This window comes from Cydia strobilella, chromosome 16, assembly GCF_947568885.1.
Source record: "Cydia strobilella chromosome 16, ilCydStro3.1, whole genome shotgun sequence".
Lineage (NCBI taxonomy): Eukaryota > Metazoa > Arthropoda > Insecta > Lepidoptera > Tortricidae > Cydia > Cydia strobilella.
In genome coordinates this window covers 7,927,512-7,949,354 of record NC_086056.1, presented here as the reverse complement: position 1 = coordinate 7,949,354, position 21,843 = coordinate 7,927,512, and the positions used below count along the sequence as shown (strand labels likewise).

The 21,843-nt window shown below is 45.6% G+C and overlaps 2 protein-coding genes across 2 annotated transcripts in view; both read right to left on the bottom strand.

Moving 5' to 3' along the window:
* Nucleotides 1-21,843, bottom strand: part of LOC134748277 (DNA polymerase epsilon catalytic subunit 1) — a 64,255-nt gene that overhangs the window by 27,301 nt on the left and 15,111 nt on the right. The window contains exons 14-30 of the mRNA XM_063683011.1: nucleotides 21,259-21,377; nucleotides 20,392-20,531; nucleotides 19,415-19,597; nucleotides 18,685-18,803; nucleotides 18,323-18,441; nucleotides 17,749-17,950; nucleotides 17,062-17,177; nucleotides 16,508-16,713; nucleotides 15,703-15,934; nucleotides 14,736-14,897; nucleotides 14,145-14,303; nucleotides 13,601-13,688; nucleotides 11,401-11,522; nucleotides 8,889-9,121; nucleotides 8,231-8,356; nucleotides 7,783-7,873; nucleotides 7,389-7,570 (exon numbers count right to left, since the gene is read on the bottom strand). Of these exons, the coding sequence (XP_063539081.1) occupies nucleotides 7,389-7,570; nucleotides 7,783-7,873; nucleotides 8,231-8,356; nucleotides 8,889-9,121; nucleotides 11,401-11,522; nucleotides 13,601-13,688; nucleotides 14,145-14,303; nucleotides 14,736-14,897; nucleotides 15,703-15,934; nucleotides 16,508-16,713; nucleotides 17,062-17,177; nucleotides 17,749-17,950; nucleotides 18,323-18,441; nucleotides 18,685-18,803; nucleotides 19,415-19,597; nucleotides 20,392-20,531; nucleotides 21,259-21,377 (2,599 nt within the window). The remainder of the gene's footprint in view (nucleotides 1-7,388; nucleotides 7,571-7,782; nucleotides 7,874-8,230; nucleotides 8,357-8,888; nucleotides 9,122-11,400; nucleotides 11,523-13,600; nucleotides 13,689-14,144; nucleotides 14,304-14,735; nucleotides 14,898-15,702; nucleotides 15,935-16,507; nucleotides 16,714-17,061; nucleotides 17,178-17,748; nucleotides 17,951-18,322; nucleotides 18,442-18,684; nucleotides 18,804-19,414; nucleotides 19,598-20,391; nucleotides 20,532-21,258; nucleotides 21,378-21,843) is intronic.
* On the bottom strand, nucleotides 2,555-3,585 carry LOC134748257 (uncharacterized). The gene has a single exon (XM_063682992.1). It carries the CDS (start codon nucleotides 3,489-3,491, stop codon nucleotides 2,556-2,558), a length of 936 nt encoding a protein of 311 aa, XP_063539062.1. The 5' UTR covers nucleotides 3,492-3,585; the 3' UTR covers nucleotide 2,555.

The window sequence follows — 21,843 nt, the reverse complement described above, 5'->3', positions numbered from 1 at the left end:
AAAAAAACAATGTTAAATTTTATTTATTTTGAACGCGCCTTAAACGCTGTTTTTGTAAAGAGGCTAATCACGTGACACGTGTGACGTCACTCACAAGTAAACTCAGTCAATGACCTTAGTTAATCTTATGGTTTATGTGCCTTGAGTTCATTATTTCACTGTAAAATTGTATATAAATAGTGTATAGTGCCGCAATGTTCAAGTACGACTAAAAAAAATCCAGACAAATCGTTTGTTTCCATTCCAACGAATCCCAAAAAAAGAAAAATGTGGTTAAAACTAGCGCGAAGAGACCCAAAGAGCATTTTAGCGCATACAAATGTTTTTATGTGTGAAGACCACTTCGATGTAAGTAATAATATTTAACTGTAAATAAATATGGTAATTAAAGCAGCGGATTTTGTTGTATTTAACGAAACAAGATCTAGGTATTTAATGTATTACTACTACATAACCTCATAACATAGCTCTTTCAGCATTAGTAGTTAGTAGCATACTTTTTCTTTCAAACTAAAGTGCAGTATAGAGATACTATTCTCGTCATCGTATTCTATATATATATCGTCGTTGTATTCGTATCATCGAAATCGAAATGTTCGTAAATAAACAATTTCTACGTATACTCACACAGCTGTTTTTACATTTCTAAGTTCCGCAGCATAGTAATCCGGATTATCTTTAAAGAAAAGTGCAACCATCAATGCGTCTGTCTGGTAGGTTGCCGCTATCAGCTTTCACATATTTCGGCTCCATTTTGAGATTCTTATGAATATTGTGCCTGAAGATCTTGTGAGCTGAATTCGCTAATAAAACTTAGAAATCTTGCAAAATAACGTGTAATTTTATTGAATAGACATAAGTGACAAAATAGAGAAAAATTGTGACAGATAAAAATAGAAAAAGTATACAAATAGGAATCCAAAAGAGGCCGTCATCTACACTCCCCACCCTAGTGCGCAAAGTAGCACTAATCAGCTAAGGGTACAGGAGCCACGCGCGCCACAGACCGGCGCAGCACGCCGGTAGCGGTGCTGATGTCGACTACTCTGATGCGGCCGTCTTTTCCAGGCAGCACACTTTTTATTAGGCCTCGTGGCCATACATTTCGTGGTGAATCAGGGTCAACGACAAGCACTAGATCACCAACACTTAGTGGCTTCTGCTCCTGTTGCCACTTCTTTCTCGGTAACAGAAGTGGGAGGAACTCCTTCATCCAACGTTTCCAGTACATGTCGGACAAACGCTGCGCTATTCGCCATTGCTTCCTTAAGGCTAAGTTCGAGTCGTCAAATACGCCATGTACTGGCAACCTGGACGAAGAGCCTATAAGAAAGTGGTTGGGGGTAAGCGCTTCAGAGGAGCCCGGCTCTACCGACACATGAGTTAGTGGTCGACCGTTGACAATACCTTCTACTTCCGCTAGTAGACTGCTTAAAGTCTCGTCTCTGGGCGCTCGTTCTTTTAAGATGACACGAAGAGATCGCTTTACGGTCCGAATCAAGCGCTCCCACGCCCCACCCCAATGGGGGCTGGCGGGCGGAATAAAAGTCCAGCGAACTTGATTGTTAAGAGCTGCGGCTCTTAGGGATTCTTCGTCGAGCTCCTGTATGGATCTTCGCAATTCGACGTCTGCTCCGCGTAGGTTCGTGCCGTTATCGGAATAAATATGCGACGGCCACCCACGTCGAGACGCCATTCGTCGAAGCGCCATGATCAGTGAGTCGGTAGTAAGTGAGTGAACGACTTCTATGTGAACTGCACGGACGGTTAGGCAAGTAAACAAAACGCCGTAACGTTTTTCTCGACGTCTGCCTACTGTGACTTCCATGGGCCCAAACAGATCGATCCCGCAAAAGGTGAAGGCACGTTGATGATGCGCCATGCGCGCTTGAGGTAAGTCACCCATCCGAGGCACCTGTGGCGTAGCCTTTCTTAACCTGCAGAGCATGCAACGAGACGCAACATTTTTGACGGTAGGTCGCAACTGGATTATCCAAAATTCTTGTTTTAAATCGTTTACTACCGCTTCTTGGTGTCCGTGCGCAGCCTTCACATGATAGTGCTTGACCAAAAGCTTGGTAGTAGGATGCCGTCCGTCAAGAATAATGGGCCTTTTCGCTTCCTGGGGTACGTCAGAAGCAGCATCAATGCGGCCGCTCACACGCAAAACATTGTTTTCGTCCAAATATGGAGATAGATTTCTCAGCCGACTATCGCGTGGCAAGTCTTTTGCTGCCTTTACTACTTATATATCACTGGCAAAGGAATCTTCTTGACCTTGCCGCAAGATTAACTGCTTTGCTTGCTCCATCAGGGCGTAGTCGTCAAGTGTGATACCTCTGCATTTATTTACAAACTTGAGAACACAAGCGGTAGATCGCAGAAATCGTAGCCACGAGGAGAAGCGCTCAGGGTCAGGAACCGGGAAACATGTAGGCGAGTTTTGTACTACGGTCATGCAAGCTTCAGCGCTGACTTCATTTTCGGGTTCCAGGACGTTCGCTGGCCAGCAAGTCTCATCGCTGTACAAAAACTCGGGTCCCTTGAACCACTCATTAAGAAAAGACTGATTCGAAAGTCTTGTATCGACGAGTGTTGTTGCCAATCCAGTGTAGCACCGTACTTGAATCGCACCAAAAATATCGCCGTGTGGCGTGCAAACGATGTGCCTTCGCTATTGAGTCAGCGACTCGAGCTGCTAGCAACGCAGCTTGTAGTTCCAATCGTGGCACAGTTTGAGGTTTCACCGAAGATACTCGGCTTTTGCTGGCAACAAACGCGACAAATATCTGATCGTTACTCTTCCAACGCCAGTACGCAACCGCTGACATTGCCTTAAGTGAGGCGTCACTGAATAAATGCACTTCTAAATCACTGTAGCATTGCTCGGTCACGACATGAAAAGAAGAGCCCGGTAAAGTCGTAGTCAACTCATCTCCCATCTTACACCTGGTAGCGCATGACTGTAACCATCGTGGCAGGCGAATTTCTCCAATAACCTTCAGCAATTCCAACCAACTGCACCACTTCTTATATAATTCGTCTGGAATAATATCGTCCCAGTCGATATGGAGACGCCAAGTGTCCTGCAGCATAACTTTGCCTTGTGTAGTAAAAGGTGACAAGAACCCAAAAATGTCAAAAATTGACATAATGACACGTAACATAACCCTCTTCGTAGGTCTCTGTTCGCCTTTGATGACGCTGTCGGGAATACGCTTGAATGATACATCGAACCCTAGTTCATCCTTGGCAGGGTACCAAATCAGTCCAAGAGTGCGCTCACCTTCGTCATGTTCGTCCAGTCCAAACCTCACAGCAGTCACAGCTGTATTGCCTAAAATATCCTTAGGTATAGTGTCGAGCACAGTTGCGCTATTACACGTCCAGTTGCGGATTTCGAAACCTCCCGCACTGTGAATATCACGAATATTCTTTACCATACTGATGGCGGTAGCTTCATCCGGCAAACTATCAATATAGTCATCCATATAGTGCTGGCGGTGTATAGCAGCGACGGCAGCTGGTAGCGTAGACTCGAACCTACTAGCGTTCTTATTCTTAATGTACTGGGCAATGAAGGGCCAGCAGTTCGCGCCGAAAATCAGCGACGTCATCGCGTACGTCTTCACTGGGCCTGTGGGGTTCCTACCTCTCCACAGGAATCTGATGGCGTTCTGATCTACGGGATTAATCTTAATTCTCAAAAACATCTTTTATGTCACCGGTTACGGCTACCCTATCCTCTCGAAAACGAACCATAATGCCGAACAAGGAAGCGAGTAAATCCGGACCCGTGAGAAGAAAGTCATTTAGAGACTTGCCTTGACTTTTAGCTGCTGCGTCATAGACCAAACGCAGCTTCTTCTTGTTCGGATTGTCAACTCCGAAATGTGGTAAGTACCACGTGTTAGGCGTGAGTGATGTGTCGGCCATTTCTCGAGCGAAATCCTTTTCAAACAAATGGTTGACACGTTCCTCGTACCGGAGTCCATAAGCTTTATCAGCTAGCATCTTCTTTTCTACACCCTGTAGCCGCTTAAATGCGCTAGGGTAACTATTGGGCAAGCTGGCGTGCGGATCTTTCCACGGTAGACCCACTGACCACCTGCCGTTGGTGAGCACTGCAGACTTCTCTAACATGTCCTGCACTTTCACATCGTCAGCATTCTCTCTAGGCTTACCTGCAACTCCCAAAGAGTCGATCGCAAACGAGCGGCGTACCTCGTCGTGTAGCTCACGCAGTGCGTGCGCGACGGCGTCCTCCTCAGGCACCACGCACAGGTTGAGCGTGGCGTGCGCTGTACGCGCGGAGCGTTCGGCACGTGACGCGCATGGCACATGTACCGGCCCGTGTATACACCAACCTAAGGGGGTACGTGTAGCTGACGGCTCGTTATCCTGTCCTAAACATAATTCTAAAGGCACAAGTAAATTATAATTGTCCTGACCTATTAACAACTCTGGCTTAGAAATCTTAGCAAAAGGAAGAAGAGTTTTAAGTTTTTTCAAATGCTGGTACTTATCGCAATCTACTAATTTAACATGTTGTACAGGTATACCTAATTGTTGAACGCTACGTACATTTACATTATGTGTACTACCATTAGCACTAGAAATACGTAAATTCAATACAGTTGCTTCGTGCACAAGCTCGTCGTCTTTCCAGGCGCCGCACACGCGCATGGTCTCGCTGCGGCCAGAGAGGCCGGCGCGCAATGCTAGTTCGGCGCTGAGTAACGAAACTGAAGACCCGTCGTCCAAAAATGCAGTCGTACTAAACACGCCGTTCGGTCCGTGAATGTTGACAGGAACTACTTTCAATAGTACGCGCTTTTCAGTGTCTATAGAGCACGTTGCAGCTTCTGTTACATGCGATGACTGTATTGTAGAGCTCGGTGGTGTAGATTTCGTGACTGAGGTTGACTCTGGCTGCGGCATGGCGCTGACGTTAACGTCGACCGGGCGCGAAGTTGAAGCTTTGCCTTTTTTGCCGATGTGTTCGTAGTGCAGTAGACTGTAGTGTGCACCTCCGCATTCATCCTTGTCGCACACAGGCGCAGCACAGGTCTCACGGTCGTGGCGCTGCGATATGCATTTGTAGCAAAGCCCATACTTCTTAACGTGGCGCCATCTGTCTTTACGCAAAGCGCGTTTAAATTTCTTACAATCAGGCAACTTATGACATTGAGTGCGGCAAAAGAGGCACTTATCGTTCTTTCCTTCGTCGTTGCGTTGGTCAGTTTGCAGTAAAATTGCTTGCGCTTTTGGTGCAACTTTAGTAGTATCGTGTTGCTTTTGTTTATTCTGTTCAGGGCGATAACTTTGCAGATAAACGTTGGCGGTCGTGGTAATCTTGAGAGCTTCCATGTTGAGAAAGTCGGTCATAATATTCAAACGCGACTTTGCTCCGTCCTTGATTAGTGGAAAGCTATAGTCCGACCACTTTGAAACGAGTACTGGAGGTAGCTTCGATATTAGCAATGGGACAATGCTAAGCCCTTGCACGTACTCCTCGCGCCCCACTGCCTTCACAGACTCCACGAAGTTTTGAACTTTGACAGAAAAATTGACTATATCCTTCTGGTACTCTTGGGACATGGTCTGAAGCTTCTTAATGTCATGAATGAGTCTGCTTATAATATTCTCGGGATCGCCGTGACGAAGTTCAAGTGTCGCCATAATACGCTCAGGAGAAGCGGCGGTCATAAGCAAAGCTGACACGGATAGCTTGTCCATGTAGACATTTACGTAATCTCCATAAGTTTTCCTTCGGGGTAAATTTACAAACGTCAGTTGACTCCTCAAACGCTTGTTTAAATTGCACCCATTCAAGCGGATCGCCGGAATATTTCGGTAAATCTCGCGGCGTACATATGCGGCTCAAAATGTTGGCGTGTGACTTATTTTTAGTGGAGGCGATCGTCAATTTTTTTACTGCGGCTGCGAGTAGCTTGATCGTACCATTAGAGTCGGCGAGGGGAGGTGCCGGCTGGTTGCGTTCGCCCAAGTTATCATCATCCTCGGGGGCGGGCTGCAACGGATCAATTTCTCGCGCGCTTCGCTCCATCCAGTCTTCAACATTTTGACGACTGATGCTCTTACTGGCGTCGTTAATGCGGGAACTAAGACGTGAGCTTTTACCACTTTGGTGTGAACTGTATTTTTCTGACTGAAGGTTGGCTAGTTCAGCCTCATACTTCAAATCTAACAAATGCTTGTCAATCTTAGCCATTTCTTTAGCGCGCTCAAATTCTAACCTTTTCCGTATGGCAGACGAGGATTTTGATACCATGCTGTGCGCTGGCAGCGGGTGCGACACATTGCTGTGCGTCGAGGCTTCCATGTGGCTGCTACCGGCGACGAAAGTCGTGTCTGCTGGTCGAATAGTCGTTGAGTACGAGGGCGAAGACTTGGACACTCTCATTACCTCGGTTTTTGCATTGCGCTCTGCGCGAGTGAGACTTCTTGTCTTTATAGGAGTGCGAATCATTTTGTATAAGAATAAGAATAAGAATAAGAATAAGAATAAGAAATATTTAATATTGTAGCTCGAAACTTACTTAGTGCGCGGTTCAAATATAACACTAGGACCGGCTCGAAGACCAATGAAGATCTTGTGAGCTGAATTCGCTAATAAAACTTAGAAATCTTGCAAAATAACGTGTAATTTTATTGAATAGACATAAGTGACAAAATAGAGAAAAATTGTGACAGATAAAAATAGAAAAAGTATACAAATAGGAATCCAAAAGAGGCCGTCATCTACAGTGCCACTAGATATACGGATAAATCGGAATATATCAGAAAACTGTGGAACAATAACTAAAATTAACTAAATACAAATAAAACAGTTATAACACTCAAGACAATCAAGAATGTTTACCCGCGTCTGACGTCATCCGAGCGTTGACCAATCACAGAGCGTTCACGTCCCTCATGAAATTTCAAAAAATATTAAGTTTATTTTCCAAAAAATAAACATAATTTACATTCAAATATAGTGAAATATACTTTATTAGTTTATTATCTTTCAGGATGACAGCAATTCGTTATATATTTTTAATGTTGTCAAATACCCTATAGTGTTTTTAGACGAAGTTGTTAATCTCAAATTCACAAACTACGTACTTGGATTATGGTCGCTTCTGAAGTTTATGTGCGAGGGGTTTAGCTGAGGTAGATGGCGCGGTACGGCGCCAATTGTGGTAATTGAATTGTTAAACGTCATCATTTTCCAATAGTTTGGAATCAGAAAGAGTAGTATAAATACTTGTTTAATTTTAAAGTTACTTTTATTTTCACGCATAAATCGCAGTTTTTTCGGTCGCAAACTACCGCCATTTAGATCTTTCTAGTTCCATGAGCTGAGTTGAAGCAGTACTGACTTGGCGGTGGTCTCGGTGGCGAGCAGCGTGTGCATGTTGGGCAGCTGGTTGGTCTTGACGGAGTCCTGCACCACCACCAGCGCCTTCTTGGTGGGCCCGAGCACCAGCGCCCACATGCTGCGCGTAGAGTTCAAGGCCGAGTGTTGGTATAGGTAGATATGCTTTAGTGGTGCTACGCCGTTCTGTAAGATAATGAAGCTTAGAAAAAAACAACGCAAAAGGCGTTTGGATCCACCATACACAATTGTTTATTACCACAGCAATCGGTAAATACTGAAAAAATGACTAGTCCTTGAGGAATTATTCCTTTAATTCGTCAATCGTTTGCTTGATGTGTGATTATACTGCAAAACCTATACAAGGCAAGAGATAATAGATTTTCTTATTTTCTTACTTGTTTCTGAAGATATGGTTGATGGGCGACGCTTTTGAACTGCAGTTGGCTCAGTGTGAACGAATCAGAGTTCGATCCTTGCTGGATAAGTCTGCCAACATTCAAAAATAACAATTATTATTACTTTTAATGATTATGATTTTTAAAATTGTAGTGTAATATTTCAGCGATAGTAATATAAAGTATCATAACAAACTTGAACGGAAATTACTTTAAACACAAATTAGTTCCTTTTAGTTTAAAAAATAATCAGTCATTAGGATCTATCGTGAATATGGCGCTTGCATGAGTTCTTAAATCAATTAGATAGCTGGAGTTAAGAGGCCCAAAAATAGTAAGCCCCCTTGCACCTACTTGTTTTACTGGTCAATTGCGAGATCTGTTCGGGGCAATCTTCTAGTTTAGAATAATACAGGATAATCGTAAGTTAGAAAGTGTAAGGGCGTACCGCCTCGCCTCGTCCGGGTCGACAGTGCAGATGCAGCCCAACTGCACCAGCACGCGGAACTCCAGGCTCATCTGCGTCTCGTAGATGCCTTCGATCTCGGGCGCCGACAGCTCCGCTATCAGCTCCCTGTAACAAGTAGGTAGGTATGTAGGATTTCACCGTCAAACGAATTTCAACTTTATCGCCATTGATAGAACTTACAAAATTAATGGCATCTTGTGACATGCTGCTTAACGCCTATATTTTCCCAGCTAGATTGCCGCTCGTTCCTCATTGTTACCTTGTTAACTAATTCGTGAATCATATCTTAAAGACAAAGGATCCAATGATGGTCAGATAATATGACTGAGATGTGATTTGAAAAAAAAATAAAGTGCTTGCACAGACCTCTAGTAAAAATAAAAATAAAGTTATAATAGGTAGGGTTATTATGTTATCATGTTTGATTTACTGTAATTGACTGCGCAAGTTTATTGCAACTGTATCGGGTGAGCTACTCGAACGTTCTTACTCCTGGTGACGTGGTCAAGCTGACTTACTTCTGGTGTTCTTAGTAGAGCCGCTCGCTATCTAGCACAGGATGTGCTTGCGGCAGTACGCGGCAGCACTTGCGCCAGTACTGGCAGCTGGTGGGCGAGCTTTTCAACTGTCCACTTACTCCTGGTGTTCCCTGTAGAGCTGCTCACTGACGCTGTACTGGTACAAGTGTAATACAGGATGTGCTCGCGGCAGTACGCGGCAGCACTTGCGCCAGTACTGGCCCGTGTCGGTCGAGCGAGCTACTCGACTGTTCACGTAGAAGATGCGCGGGACTGTCAGCTTGATCTGGTGGAGGTCCGAGCCGACTAGGGCCCAGAGGCGGAAGAGACCGGGTTCCGATGTTTCGAGAACCTGAGCAAACAAATTAGTTTTACTAAATAAATCATGGGAAAAAAGACGAGTATTATTATAAAGGAAATTGACATTTCCCGCGGTAATGCAGACGATAGCAATGCGGTGCAACTATGCTGCCGGCGGCATGGCCAATATCAATTTTACGTGGTAATGCAGCTGGGAACAATGAGGCGGGGCAATTCGCAATGGAATTTAACTTTTAACCTCTTTTTATGTTTAGGTACCAATAGTTCAAGTCGATCGCACCGGTGATTTCGGGTCTCTATTGTTTCCCATATAGTTTTAAGTCATAACGTATGTTTGTCCACATTTTCGTTAGTCATAATTTGGTTTTTCTCAGAAACGCGTAACTGTTCAGGATTGCCATAAAACAAACCTAACCTAAACTATCTATAGGATAACCTGAGGAAAATCCTGAAAAGTTAACGGTTTCAGAATTATGACTAATGATAATATGACAATCATTACATTATGACTTTCAATAATTATGTCAAACAAAGGGACCCCGGTGATACCGCAGCGCCGTTCACGTACCTGAATGATCTGCCACGGCGTGTTGAGCAGGGTCCGCTGCGCGCGCTTGATGAAGCTGCCGAGCGTGGCGGCCGGGCCCAGGCTGCGCGGCGCCGCCGTGGAGCTCGACGTAGCCATTCTACCTGTTCACGTACCTGAATGATCTGCCACGGCGTGTTGAGCAGGGTCCGCTGCGCGCGCTTGATGAAGCTGCCGAGCGTGGCGGCCGGGCCCAGGCTGCGCGGCGCCGCCGTGGAGCTCGACGTAGCCATTCTACCTGTTCACGTACCTGAATGATCTGCCACGGCGTGTTGAGCAGGGTCCGCTGCGCGCGCTTGATGAAGCTGCCGAGCGTGGCGGCCGGGCCCAGGCTGCGCGGCGCCGCCGTGGAGCTCGACGTAGCCATTCTACCTGTTCACGTACCTGAATGATCTGCCACGGCGTGTTGAGCAGGGTCCGCTGCGCGCGCTTGATGAAGCTGCCGAGCGTGGCGGCCGGGCCCAGGCTGCGCGGCGCCGCCGTGGAGCTCGACGTAGCCATTCTACCTGTTCACGTACCTGAATGATCTGCCACGGCGTGTTGAGCAGGGTCCGCTGCGCGCGCTTGATGAAGCTGCCGAGCGTGGCGGCCGGGCCCAGGCTGCGCGGCGCCGCCGTGGAGCTCGACGTAGCCATTCTACCTGTTCACGTACCTGAATGATCTGCCACGGCGTGTTGAGCAGGGTCCGCTGCGCGCGCTTGATGAAGCTGCCGAGCGTGGCGGCCGGGCCCAGGCTGCGCGGCGCCGCCGTGGAGCTCGACGTAGCCATTCTACCTGTTCACGTACCTGAATGATCTGCCACGGCGTGTTGAGCAGGGTCCGCTGCGCGCGCTTGATGAAGCTGCCGAGCGTGGCGGCCGGGCCCAGGCTGCGCGGCGCCGCCGTGGAGCTCGACGTAGCCATTCTACCTGTTCACGTACCTGAATGATCTGCCACGGCGTGTTGAGCAGGGTCCGCTGCGCGCGCTTGATGAAGCTGCCGAGCGTGGCGGCCGGGCCCAGGCTGCGCGGCGCCGCCGTGGAGCTCGACGTAGCCATTCTACCTGTTCACGTACCTGAATGATCTGCCACGGCGTGTTGAGCAGGGTCCGCTGCGCGCGCTTGATGAAGCTGCCGAGCGTGGCGGCCGGGCCCAGGCTGCGCGGCGCCGCCGTGGAGCTCGACGTAGCCATTCTACCTGTTCACGTACCTGAATGATCTGCCACGGCGTGTTGAGCAGGGTCCGCTGCGCGCGCTTGATGAAGCTGCCGAGCGTGGCGGCCGGGCCCAGGCTGCGCGGCGCCGCCGTGGAGCTCGACGTAGCCATTCTACCTGTTCACGTACCTGAATGATCTGCCACGGCGTGTTGAGCAGGGTCCGCTGCGCGCGCTTGATGAAGCTGCCGAGCGTGGCGGCCGGGCCCAGGCTGCGCGGCGCCGCCGTGGAGCTCGACGTAGCCATTCTACCTGTTCACGTACCTGAATGATCTGCCACGGCGTGTTGAGCAGGGTCCGCTGCGCGCGCTTGATGAAGCTGCCGAGCGTGGCGGCCGGGCCCAGGCTGCGCGGCGCCGCCGTGGAGCTCGACGTAGCCATTCTACCTGTTCACGTACCTGAATGATCTGCCACGGCGTGTTGAGCAGGGTCCGCTGCGCGCGCTTGATGAAGCTGCCGAGCGTGGCGGCCGGGCCCAGGCTGCGCGGCGCCGCCGTGGAGCTCGACGTAGCCATTCTACCTGTTCACGTACCTGAATGATCTGCCACGGCGTGTTGAGCAGGGTCCGCTGCGCGCGCTTGATGAAGCTGCCGAGCGTGGCGGCCGGGCCCAGGCTGCGCGGCGCCGCCGTGGAGCTCGACGTAGCCATTCTTCCTGTTCACCCATTACTGTTACTGTTAGGGCCCATACTAGCCCACTAGGGGTGCCAATACAACAATAAAAGTACGGATAAAACTGTAAAAGTCAGTCTTAGTTCGTGGTGTCGAATACCCTAAGTCTCGTCACACATTTTATTTTATACCTACTTATTTTTTATGGCAGCTTGATCGCTACGGGGTACCTGCGTCCGATTCGCACGTCGGATGTCGCTAAAATACGCGCATAGCGTTGTCTCGCTCAAACTTCGGAGCGACGCGCGAATCGGACGCAGGGTGCCGTGCGCCTTAAATTTTAAAGGTATTACGCATTTGAGGCAGCCTCGGGTCGAGGCACGCACGGCTCGCCTGATTGCTCAAATCCGTACGCGCCTCACGCGCCGTGCGCGACCAACGAGCGAGTGGCTCGCAGTGAGCCGGCCGGAGTCGGTCTTGTGACCGTGATCAAAGGCGCCTCGGTGTGCGTGCCTCACAGAACTATATCAAGATAGAAGAAAAGAGTGTATGTACCTCGCGTGGCGAAACTACGACCCGGTGGCTCAATTGCTCGCCGCGAATTTTAGTCTGCTCCCGATCGATGTCTGCTTGCGACGTCAGGTTTTAAAAACAAAATGGTTTCTTGCGCAATAATTAAATGTTCAAACACTACTAATAAAGTTGGAGCTGTTAATGGAGGTATTTCCTTTCATTGGTAAGTACAATTTGTCCTTTAATATCTGTTATTGATTAAAAAAACTATTTATTTTATTATTTTCATCAAAACAGTAGCGGGCGATTGTGTGCCAACGCTAGCTTTCCATTGCGGCTTAAATTAGACGAGCCAGACTTGGCGTGCGTTCAAAACCAGCGATGTAAAAATAAGCTATTCAAACTGTCGAGCACTGTCGAGTCACGTTCAAGGTCGATTTCTCATTTTTTCTGTCAAAAGTAAGAATAGTGCTTGTACTGCGGTTTTCTTACTCGATTATTAAAATCGATTTTGAAAACAGACGATATGATAATTACGTTCTTATATTATTATGCAGCTATAATGTACGTAGTGCAAAGCAAATATTATTAACAAACAGGTTATGGTTACTTCTATATTGCAATTTTTTTTTAGTTTTCCGAATGAGCCTAATATTAAAAATAAATGGATTGAAGCAACTGGTCGTAAAAAATGGTTTCCTACGCAAAATGTTACACGCTCGGTCTCTCTATAAATTGCTGAACTCTTTCCTTCTATCTTGATATAGTTCTGTGATTTTTATTTTAAAATTCAATTCAGGCAACAAGGCCCATATTACATATACCTTATAGACTAACATACATATAAATTTCATAAACTTAAAAACTAAACACTATTTTGGCAATAGAACGTCGTGGCTCCGTTGAATCGTCAACGTGAATTATCATTTCCTCTGTCGAAAATAATTATCATTTCTTCTGTCGGTTCTTATCGACATTTTAGAATCGATGCCGTGTTCTAATCGATCTGTAAATCGATGCTTTTGAATCGTTTCGCGCGACTTATGCTTCTCATCACTAAATTACGCTCGTGACGTCAAAGTACCTACGCAAAATGTTACACGCTCGGTCTCCCTACAATTTGCCGAGCTCTTTACTTCTATCTTGATATAGTTCTGTGGCGTGCCTCAACTAATTTGGACGTATATCCGAGAGGTGCCTGTGTGCGGCTCGCGCGCACGGTGACAAGTTCAGACTTGTCATTGCTCACGGCGCGTAGGACCACATGAATACGATTTTTATATAACTGTTTCATCCACCACCGATGACATTTTTCTTCTTTTTATTAATTATTTGATGAATTATAATTAACGCAGCAGCAGCTGTTATCGCGTCCGACGCCACTTTGAGCGGCGCACAAAGTCGGCTCGCCGCGAGCGCGTTGCCTCACCCAAACATAAACACATCAGCACGCGCATCTCGCCGCTCGGGGCGAGCATGCCTCGGGCCGAGCACCTCAAATGCGTACGCAGCTTAAGACCTTATAAAATTCAAAATGTGGTTATGATAACAACCCCATTCTGACTATAGGTAACCGAAAAAACATTACGTAAGTAATAAGTTAATTACCTCGTTTGCTCCTGTTGGACATCTTCCGCTGCTCTATCTGCCATTTCCATTTCTTCTTTTGGAACAAAATCCAAGCTCTTCGTTCTTCCTGTAAATAAATGATTACACTCCAAATATTTTGTGCGAATGGATTGAATCTATTACGGACTATGCAAGGTGTAAGTTCAGGTCAGAGCGAATATTAAGGGTGTTAAAAATTAAACCTTGTTTATATCTAAATAGGTCATTCACAATGTTTTCTTCCTGTTGCTCCAATGACCGCTGTGTCCTACAGACGTATAATTAGAAAATATATAAGCATTATAAGCCTTCGCTTACCCGCGTGGTGCCAAAAATGCGGTGGCGGGTTAACGGCCTCCCGTCATGCGTCTCGACGTAGCTTCCTTCACAGACAACTTCTCGCGTTTCCGCTACCGTTACGGTCGGGACGGGCGCGGTGTGTGCCAATATCCATGCCAACCTCCGTGTCCAATAAAAATGACACGAAGAGACACGAGATAGCCATGTACTATAGGTACATACTTATGAGCCTATTTTATCTTACCCGCGTGGCTCCAAAAGGGGGTGGCGGCCCGAAGGCCTCCCGCCAAGTAGCGGCTTCCTTCTCAGGCGACTCTTCGCGTTTTCGCTTCACTGTCACCATAGGTCGGGACGGGCGAGGCGTGTCATCTTTACCGATATCCTCCATATCCACTTCGGTGTCCTGTATAATAAGTTCAAAGTTACATAGATTTTTTTAATTTATGAGATAAAGTAATGAAATTACAAAACCGCCTCAAGTGATTCGTATAACGACTCCGGGACGCCGCTCTGGCAATTCAGTTACCAAAACTTGCCGATTTCGACCAATACTTCCATCACATCCTTCAGTATTACATGCGGGAGTATAAGAGAGGCACCAAGCGGCATCTTCTACCCTAATAGTACTACTGTACTAGAATATCTTAACGCCTTTGACATCTCAAATTGTCATCAGTCAATATCAGTAAAATGCGCTACCCCATACTAAAATAACTTTTAAACTAAGCCGAGCCACGACATGGAACGAGAGGCACCTAATACAAATAATCCATCACTTTAGTTTTCTAGTTAGTAAAAGAGATGGTTGAATTGGTTGGGCCATCGGTATTCTCACCACATTTCCATCGTTATTTTCATCAATGGCATCGGGCCGCTTCTCCTTGGGTTGCGCGGTGAACATGTCCGTGATCTTCCTGGTCTTGAACTTGTCGGTCTTGGCCAGCATCTTTTTGTGCAGCCAGTCGGGGTACTGCACGCGCGGGACCGGGTTGTCCAACTAGTTACGTGAGAAAAGTATCCTTAGTTTATTGTAAATAAGGTTGGTATTCCAACTGTCCAATATCTTGGTTCAATATGTATTTGCGTCTCACGTTTTGCTTAATGAGAGAGTGAGACGCAATGACATTGGACAGGTGGTACCATCCTAAGGCAATGGATAAGGGTTGTGCTTTTTTGTTAGGTATATAATAAATAAATAAATAATGTTAGGTATATATAATCTAGTAAAGAAGTCTGTTCAGGCGCTTTTCCGTGTCATCGGTGCGTCAAGACCCTACATGTAGCTTGCGGGAAATTATGAATATGAAGGTTGAGTAATAGTACATTACGATACAAGTGCGAAAAGTAGGAAATTCGCAACGAGTTGCGAATTACCTTTTCGCACGTGTATTGTACAAAGTTACGTATTGTGCTAATTATCGCACTAGTGCGGTAAAGTAGTACCATATGTACTGTAGAACTATTTATGAAGCGAAGAAAAATCGGACCAGGACGGATACACCCCGATTTTCTCTCTAGATTGGAAGGTTGGTGGCATTCGCTTTCGTAAAAACCAGTGCCGAGATCAAATCTAAGGATAGGATTCCCAAAAGCGGACGCTGGCCCCTTCAGGATGAAAGCGAAAAAGCGCTAAGATGAGAGGGAGAATACTATTCGTACCTATGGACTTTTGCCTTTTTTGTCAGGCACAAGATCCAATCAAGAAATTAATGAGTTGTCTTATGATATCAAGCTTGCATGTTACTCTTCAAAACATCAACGTTTCAAACACTTGTTAATATAAGTTAAGAGGTGTGACGTACCCCCTGCATGGCGGCCGGGATGGTGATGATCTTCTGTATGGCCCCGCTGAGCCGCTCGATGTAGTAGGCCCAGTCGAGCACGTCCCTGATGTCGATGTGTTCGCTGACGCTGCTGTCCTTGAGCCAGCGCCGCAGATGGTGCCGCTTGACCCCGGCCGGGGACTGGAAGATGGCGAGCGGGATCGCGCGCTCCGTCACCGGCGCGCCTTCTGGCTTGCGCGATATTATGAATCTGACGGTTATATCAACTTTGTAAAGTAAACATATTTTTAATGTTTTTAAATCTTTATTGACTTTAAACTTTAACTCAGTGTAGCGTTTATACATTAAGGTCGGGTTGCACCAAATCGTCTGTCACCGTTTTAGCGTTCGCAAAATTTTATTGTATGGGAAGTTTCATAGTTCTCTGCTGCTTAACGTTGATCAGTCTGTTAATTGCGGTTGGTGCAACTGGCCCTAAGTGTACGAAATACAAGATAGCTTACATTAGGCTTGTAACTTTCGCTAGGATTGAACCTCTGTCTCCAAACCGGCCTACAAAGCCTGTCAGAAGCCAGCGATGCCTCAGTGGAAGGTGGTTACAGACCAGTGATATAAAATGAAAGAGAAAAATAATACCTACCTATTAAAAAAAAAGAGGAAATTGATAAAAGAGGTCTCGGTACAGTATTCTAATAAGTTTAAAAAATAAATCTATTTTTTTTTTGTTCATATGCTAGTTTTGTTCTATGGTTGAAGAGAGATCAACAACACAGCTTGCATAATCAATCAATGTAAGCGGCTACCGAAACCTATGGACGCTTACCTGCAAGCCAACCCAGCATCCTTCACCATCTGATCTCCCAAGAACTCTGCGAGCCGTTTCGCAGTGGATATGGACGTAGATTTCTGCCCCCCATAGTCTTCCAGCTTCTTAGACATGGAGCGGTTCTCGGAGATCAGCTCGAATAACTCGGAATCCGGCATGTTGGAGCCCTTGCTGTACAGCACGTCTAGCCAGTAGTCCGCCACCTATCGACATCTAAATTCATAATTTACGTCTTCCTGATTCGTCGGTATAGGCCGATGATGAATGCAGTTCGTCCTGATTGGCGCGGAGGCGTAGGGGCGGAGCGCACTTCGCATCCGCGCCAATACGTTAGCAGTTCGCACCGATACATTGCCTTTCCACCGACATCTTAGGGCCTTATTTTGATAACATTTCCGCTAGCCTTATTCTTAGTACCACTTCGGAAATTATGATATTTGATGCGTAGAATGCCGCAAGTAGTTACGGCAAAAGAATGTTTTTTTACAGATTCATATGGCAACATCATACGTTTACATAGCGATTTATAGTAACATTATAACACAATGTACCTTGGCGACGGACGCGTAGCAGGACTTCAAATCGTTTCCTTTGAGGAACGCTTCGAATACGGACGATTGGAAGATCTTGATTAGCTGCAGTTCTCCACGCCTTTTTACTTCGAAACCTGAAGATATTGATAATGTTCAAGTTGTACATTTCTTCATAATAGGCTTTCAATAATGCTAAGTGGAAAGTTAAGCGTACTGAATTTTAATAAAATGCCTGTCCTACAAATAGAAAGGAACCTGATAAGTAACATTTTTCTAAAGCTATAGCTAAAATTCAAGCTAAGTAAATGCATTCACATTTTTACCATAAATTCAGCCGAAAATCCGTGAATGAAAGACAGCGTTTCGTACAAGCTGGTAACACAATCGCCAGGTATGGCCCGTCCACTTTGAATAGATAAAAGTTCTCCGCCCATTGCGCATACCTCCAAATGAAACCCACCACCTTGAAGTATAGCTCATATGTATAATTAAAAACAACAAACCCTTTAACTCCGCCAAAGAACCGTCAAAATCAAATTAACGTTTCTTGAGCCTCTTGCCCTCCTACTTAGAAGCCACCACCTAGCTACACCACCACCATCGCCAGGTACGGCCCGTCCAGTTCTCAGCGCGCTACTCATACTTCTAACTTCGAAACCCACCACCTTGAAGCACAGCTCCTACGTGTAAATAAAAATAACAAACCTTTTAACTCAGCCAAAGAGCCGTCAAAGTTAAAGACAGCGTATCGCTTCTTGAGCCTCTTGCCCTCCTCCTTGGAGGCCGGCAGCACCATGGCCAGGTAGGGCCCGTCCACCTCGAAGAAGATGGAGTTCTCGGCGCGCTGCTCGTACTTCTTGGTCACGGGGTCCACCAGCTCGAAGTATTGGTCGTTTGTGAAGTTGTCCTGAATAGAAAGATTATTTCACACTGGTTCTTAGTAAACTGCATACAAATTGTAATAATTTCAGCGTTTACTTTTCCCAAATAACCGGTGTAAATGTTTATGAAAATTCAATTTTGTACAAGCTCAAAGATCTGTTTAATTAAAGCAGTTACAGAGAAGCTTCTGCTTATAAAAATTACAAGGTAGTTTTCATGGAACGGGGAATTGGTAAAATAATAATAATTGGTGTTTTTGTAAGAAGTTGAATGGATGTCTGTCAATGAAGAAAATACATCATGAAGACTACATAAAAAATTATATCAATTACGTGACAGAGTTTCGCGAACACAAGTTTTATTTTTTTGAAAAAAAAAAATAGAAACATGAATATACCTTAACCATGGCGTTTAAAACTGCATTAGGATAGGACACGTTAATCTTCTTCTTCTTCTGATGTGTGGTGAGAACCGTCACGGTTTCAGGGAAGGACGCCGGCAGGACACACCAGATACCTAAAAATTAAATTCCTGAGTTTAAAACATTGCCGTATTTGTCCAATCTTTACATCTTATTCTTTCTTTCAATCTTAATATAGAAGACGAAAGTGAAGTGAGAAAAACCCACGAAGTGAACTCGTAGAAACGCATCCTAATCGGTTAGCGCCAGGTTACAAAGGGTCAGGAAAGGACGGGTTCCGTTTTGAGCAAACTCTATACCTTCATTGATCTCTAGTGTAGTGTATGTGTGAAAAGTACCATCAGTGTCCAATTCCAAGGGCCTGCCGACTTGCTCGATGATCTCCCTAGCCTTCATAATGATGTTGGCACCCGTGTAGCACACGATCCCCGCCATTTCCATACTGTGCCAACGAGCGCTGTAATACAGAGTAAATATATATGTAAAAGGCAATATCAGCATAATACTCATTATACACTATGCTATACTCATAATGTTGCCACAAATCATGCCGCCCTTTGCGTATGATAAAGCTGCTGCCGATCTGTATTCCGAGTCCGAACATGCCGCTGTGACCAAAGTGTACGTGTAAACACAGCTCATGACTCTGTCGGCACTCACGACCCGGCCGCGACATTGCGCCGCCGGCGGCGGCGACAACCATAGGTGGGAACGAAAGCTCCGATCGCTGTATCTTGCTCTAACCTATGGTTGCCGCCGCCGATCGCGCAATGTCGCGGCCGGGCCGTTAGACTGCTGTCCGAAAAATCGCTTCCGACGGAAACCTTGGAAAGGCGATCTTGCTCCCTGCCTACAGCGGCATGGTGTAAATGGGAAATAATATAAAAGAAATTGGCCCGAGCGAATTGAGGTCTTAGGCTCGACCGGGAGGGCACTTTCATATTAGTATGTTCCATTTCTTAGACGATTAAATGAGTATTTTTGTCCCATGTCCGACAAATTTGGTAGAAACGTAGTGAGGAGAATCGGCGTGGAGCTTAACAAGTTATAACAAAATATAAATGTTACCCTCGTCGCATGACGTATCCGTAGAAGGAGTTGAGGATACACTTGTGGGCCAGCTGCAGCGAGTCGTAGAGCACCTCCCTGCTCTTGGCGGACTTGATCTCGGCCGCGTCGCCGCTCGCCACCGCCTCGCCCACCTTGGCTTTGGCCTGCTTGTTCAGAGCTTTGTATTCGTAACGGCGGTCTCTGTAATGGGAAGACAACTTTATGATAGGTTAGGTGGGGCCATTGAGGGGGTAATTGTGCGTATCTAGAAATAGTAAGGTTAACAATTTCACTGTAGCTGCAATCCCCTGATAGTATGAGATAGGTACACGTGCCCTTATGCTTTCTACTGATTTACTTGCTAACTAGTCGGGTCCCTAGAGTTAATTTGAAAGAAAGAAAGAAAATACATTTATTTAACGCCACAACAGATTACATATATGAAAAAAAAAAGGAAACATACAGACAAAAAATATTGGACGCTAAAATAGGACCCCACTCAGCATAATGCCGCGGTAATCCGCGGCGCTGGTTTTCAGTGGGGACCTGACTTAAATCTATGAGTTGGTGGCGACACATACGCCAACGACACTAACAAAAAACACAGACAAAAAAAAGTAAGTAAGTAACCACCACAAACAAAAAAAAAATACAATTGCAATTGCAATTTATCCCACATGCATTTTTTTCCGTGACTGAAGAAGTGTAGCCGAAATTGTTCTTACCTTGCTTACTTCTATCTGAGGCATGTTAATGAGGAAACCATTTTTTAATTGATAATTACTGAGGGTTGAGTTTTTTTGGTTACATCTTACTGAGGGTAATTACATCAAATATTATTGTGAGTTAAACCATGACAGTCTCGAAAACTGGAGAAAATAAACTTTCCTCTTCTTAAGTCTTTAAGAACTGAACTATTAGGTAACACTTAACTCCTAATCCCAACACTATGTCCCCCTAAAAATAGTGTACCAGAAAGTTCCATAAACACTGACCTGAAGGCCCGCACAGTGTCCACGTAGAAGGAGTTTTCCTTCTGGCAGATGGTGGTGGTCCGCACCTCTGTCTTGGTCACCTTGGTTTTCTTATACGCGACCTTGCAGTAGTCCGCTAAACGCTTTTTCTCGTACGCAGCCTACAGGGTACAAATTTGTCTATATTTAACTACTACACGCAAACAATTGTAAAAATAAAGCATTTTATAACTTACGAGTTGAAATATATCAGGTATCAAATTCTATTTTATGAAAATATGGAGAAAGAAAATATGACCTAGAATAACGTCACTCTCTATGTATTTGCTGTACCGAGGGTGGCTATTTCTATTTCGCGCTAAACGAATTTTTTATCGGGATTGTATATAAGGATTGGGGATTATTTATAATACATTGGCTTTAATTGTGACTGGTTGTTCTTTTTCATAATCATTCCTTCACTTGTAACAAAGATAGATATAACTCCGTAATAGATGGATACAGTCTAAGGAAAAAACGTGCCTCGAAAATTAAGAAAATTTGATTCTCGATCAGAGGGCGCTACTAGCTTTGGCCTACTGTCGTATAGATGGCTTTGACGGTTTCGTTTGTTATTTAACAATTTTAACGCATATCAGTGATAGAACATGGGTCAAAATCATAAAAATAATTAATGCAAATAAAAAAATCATTTATCCATATTTAAATACATTTAATCGTTTTTTTATAAATCTTCTTTTTTAGTTTTAAAGTGTGTCGATAGATGGCAGTGAATTTACTGTGGTTACAAAATCTACTATGACAGTACCGCTCTATCTTATTATATCCTCTTTGCTTGTAATTAAGGAGCGCCCTTTTTGAAGGTATTATGGGGGTACAAATAGTGACCTGGTCTTCTTTAGGCAAGTTGTGGAAAGCCCTGGGCAGGCCGCCGGGGTGCAGCGGCGGGAACCGCTCCGTCTCCAGCTGCTGCTGGATGCGCTGGTACTCACTGCGAGTCGCCGGCACTAAAGTGTTAACAAATATTGTTGGAATTTGAACTTTGCGTGTGACGATTTAAGGTCTAATATTGCGATTTGCTATAGCTCTAGTGTTTTACAGAAGTCCAGTCCATGTGCCGCTGGCAGCAAGTTGTAGGTTTTCACGCAATTGTGAGCTCTGTTACCACACCGTAAGGTTCAAGTTTACTAACAGAAGTCCCCCCTTCCCATCCAGTACGGGTGCCGCTGGCAGCAGGTTGTAGGTTTGCACGCAATTGTGAGCTCTGTTACCACACCGTAAGGTTCAAGTTTACTAACAGAAGTCCCCCCCCTTCCCGTCCAGTACGGGAGCCGCTGGCAGCAGGTTGTAGGTTTTCACGCAATTGTGAGCTCTGTTACCACACCGTAAGGTTCAAGTTTACTAACAGAAGTCCCCCCTTCCCATCCAGTACGGGTGCCGCTGGCAGCAGGTTGTAGGTTTTCACGCAATTGT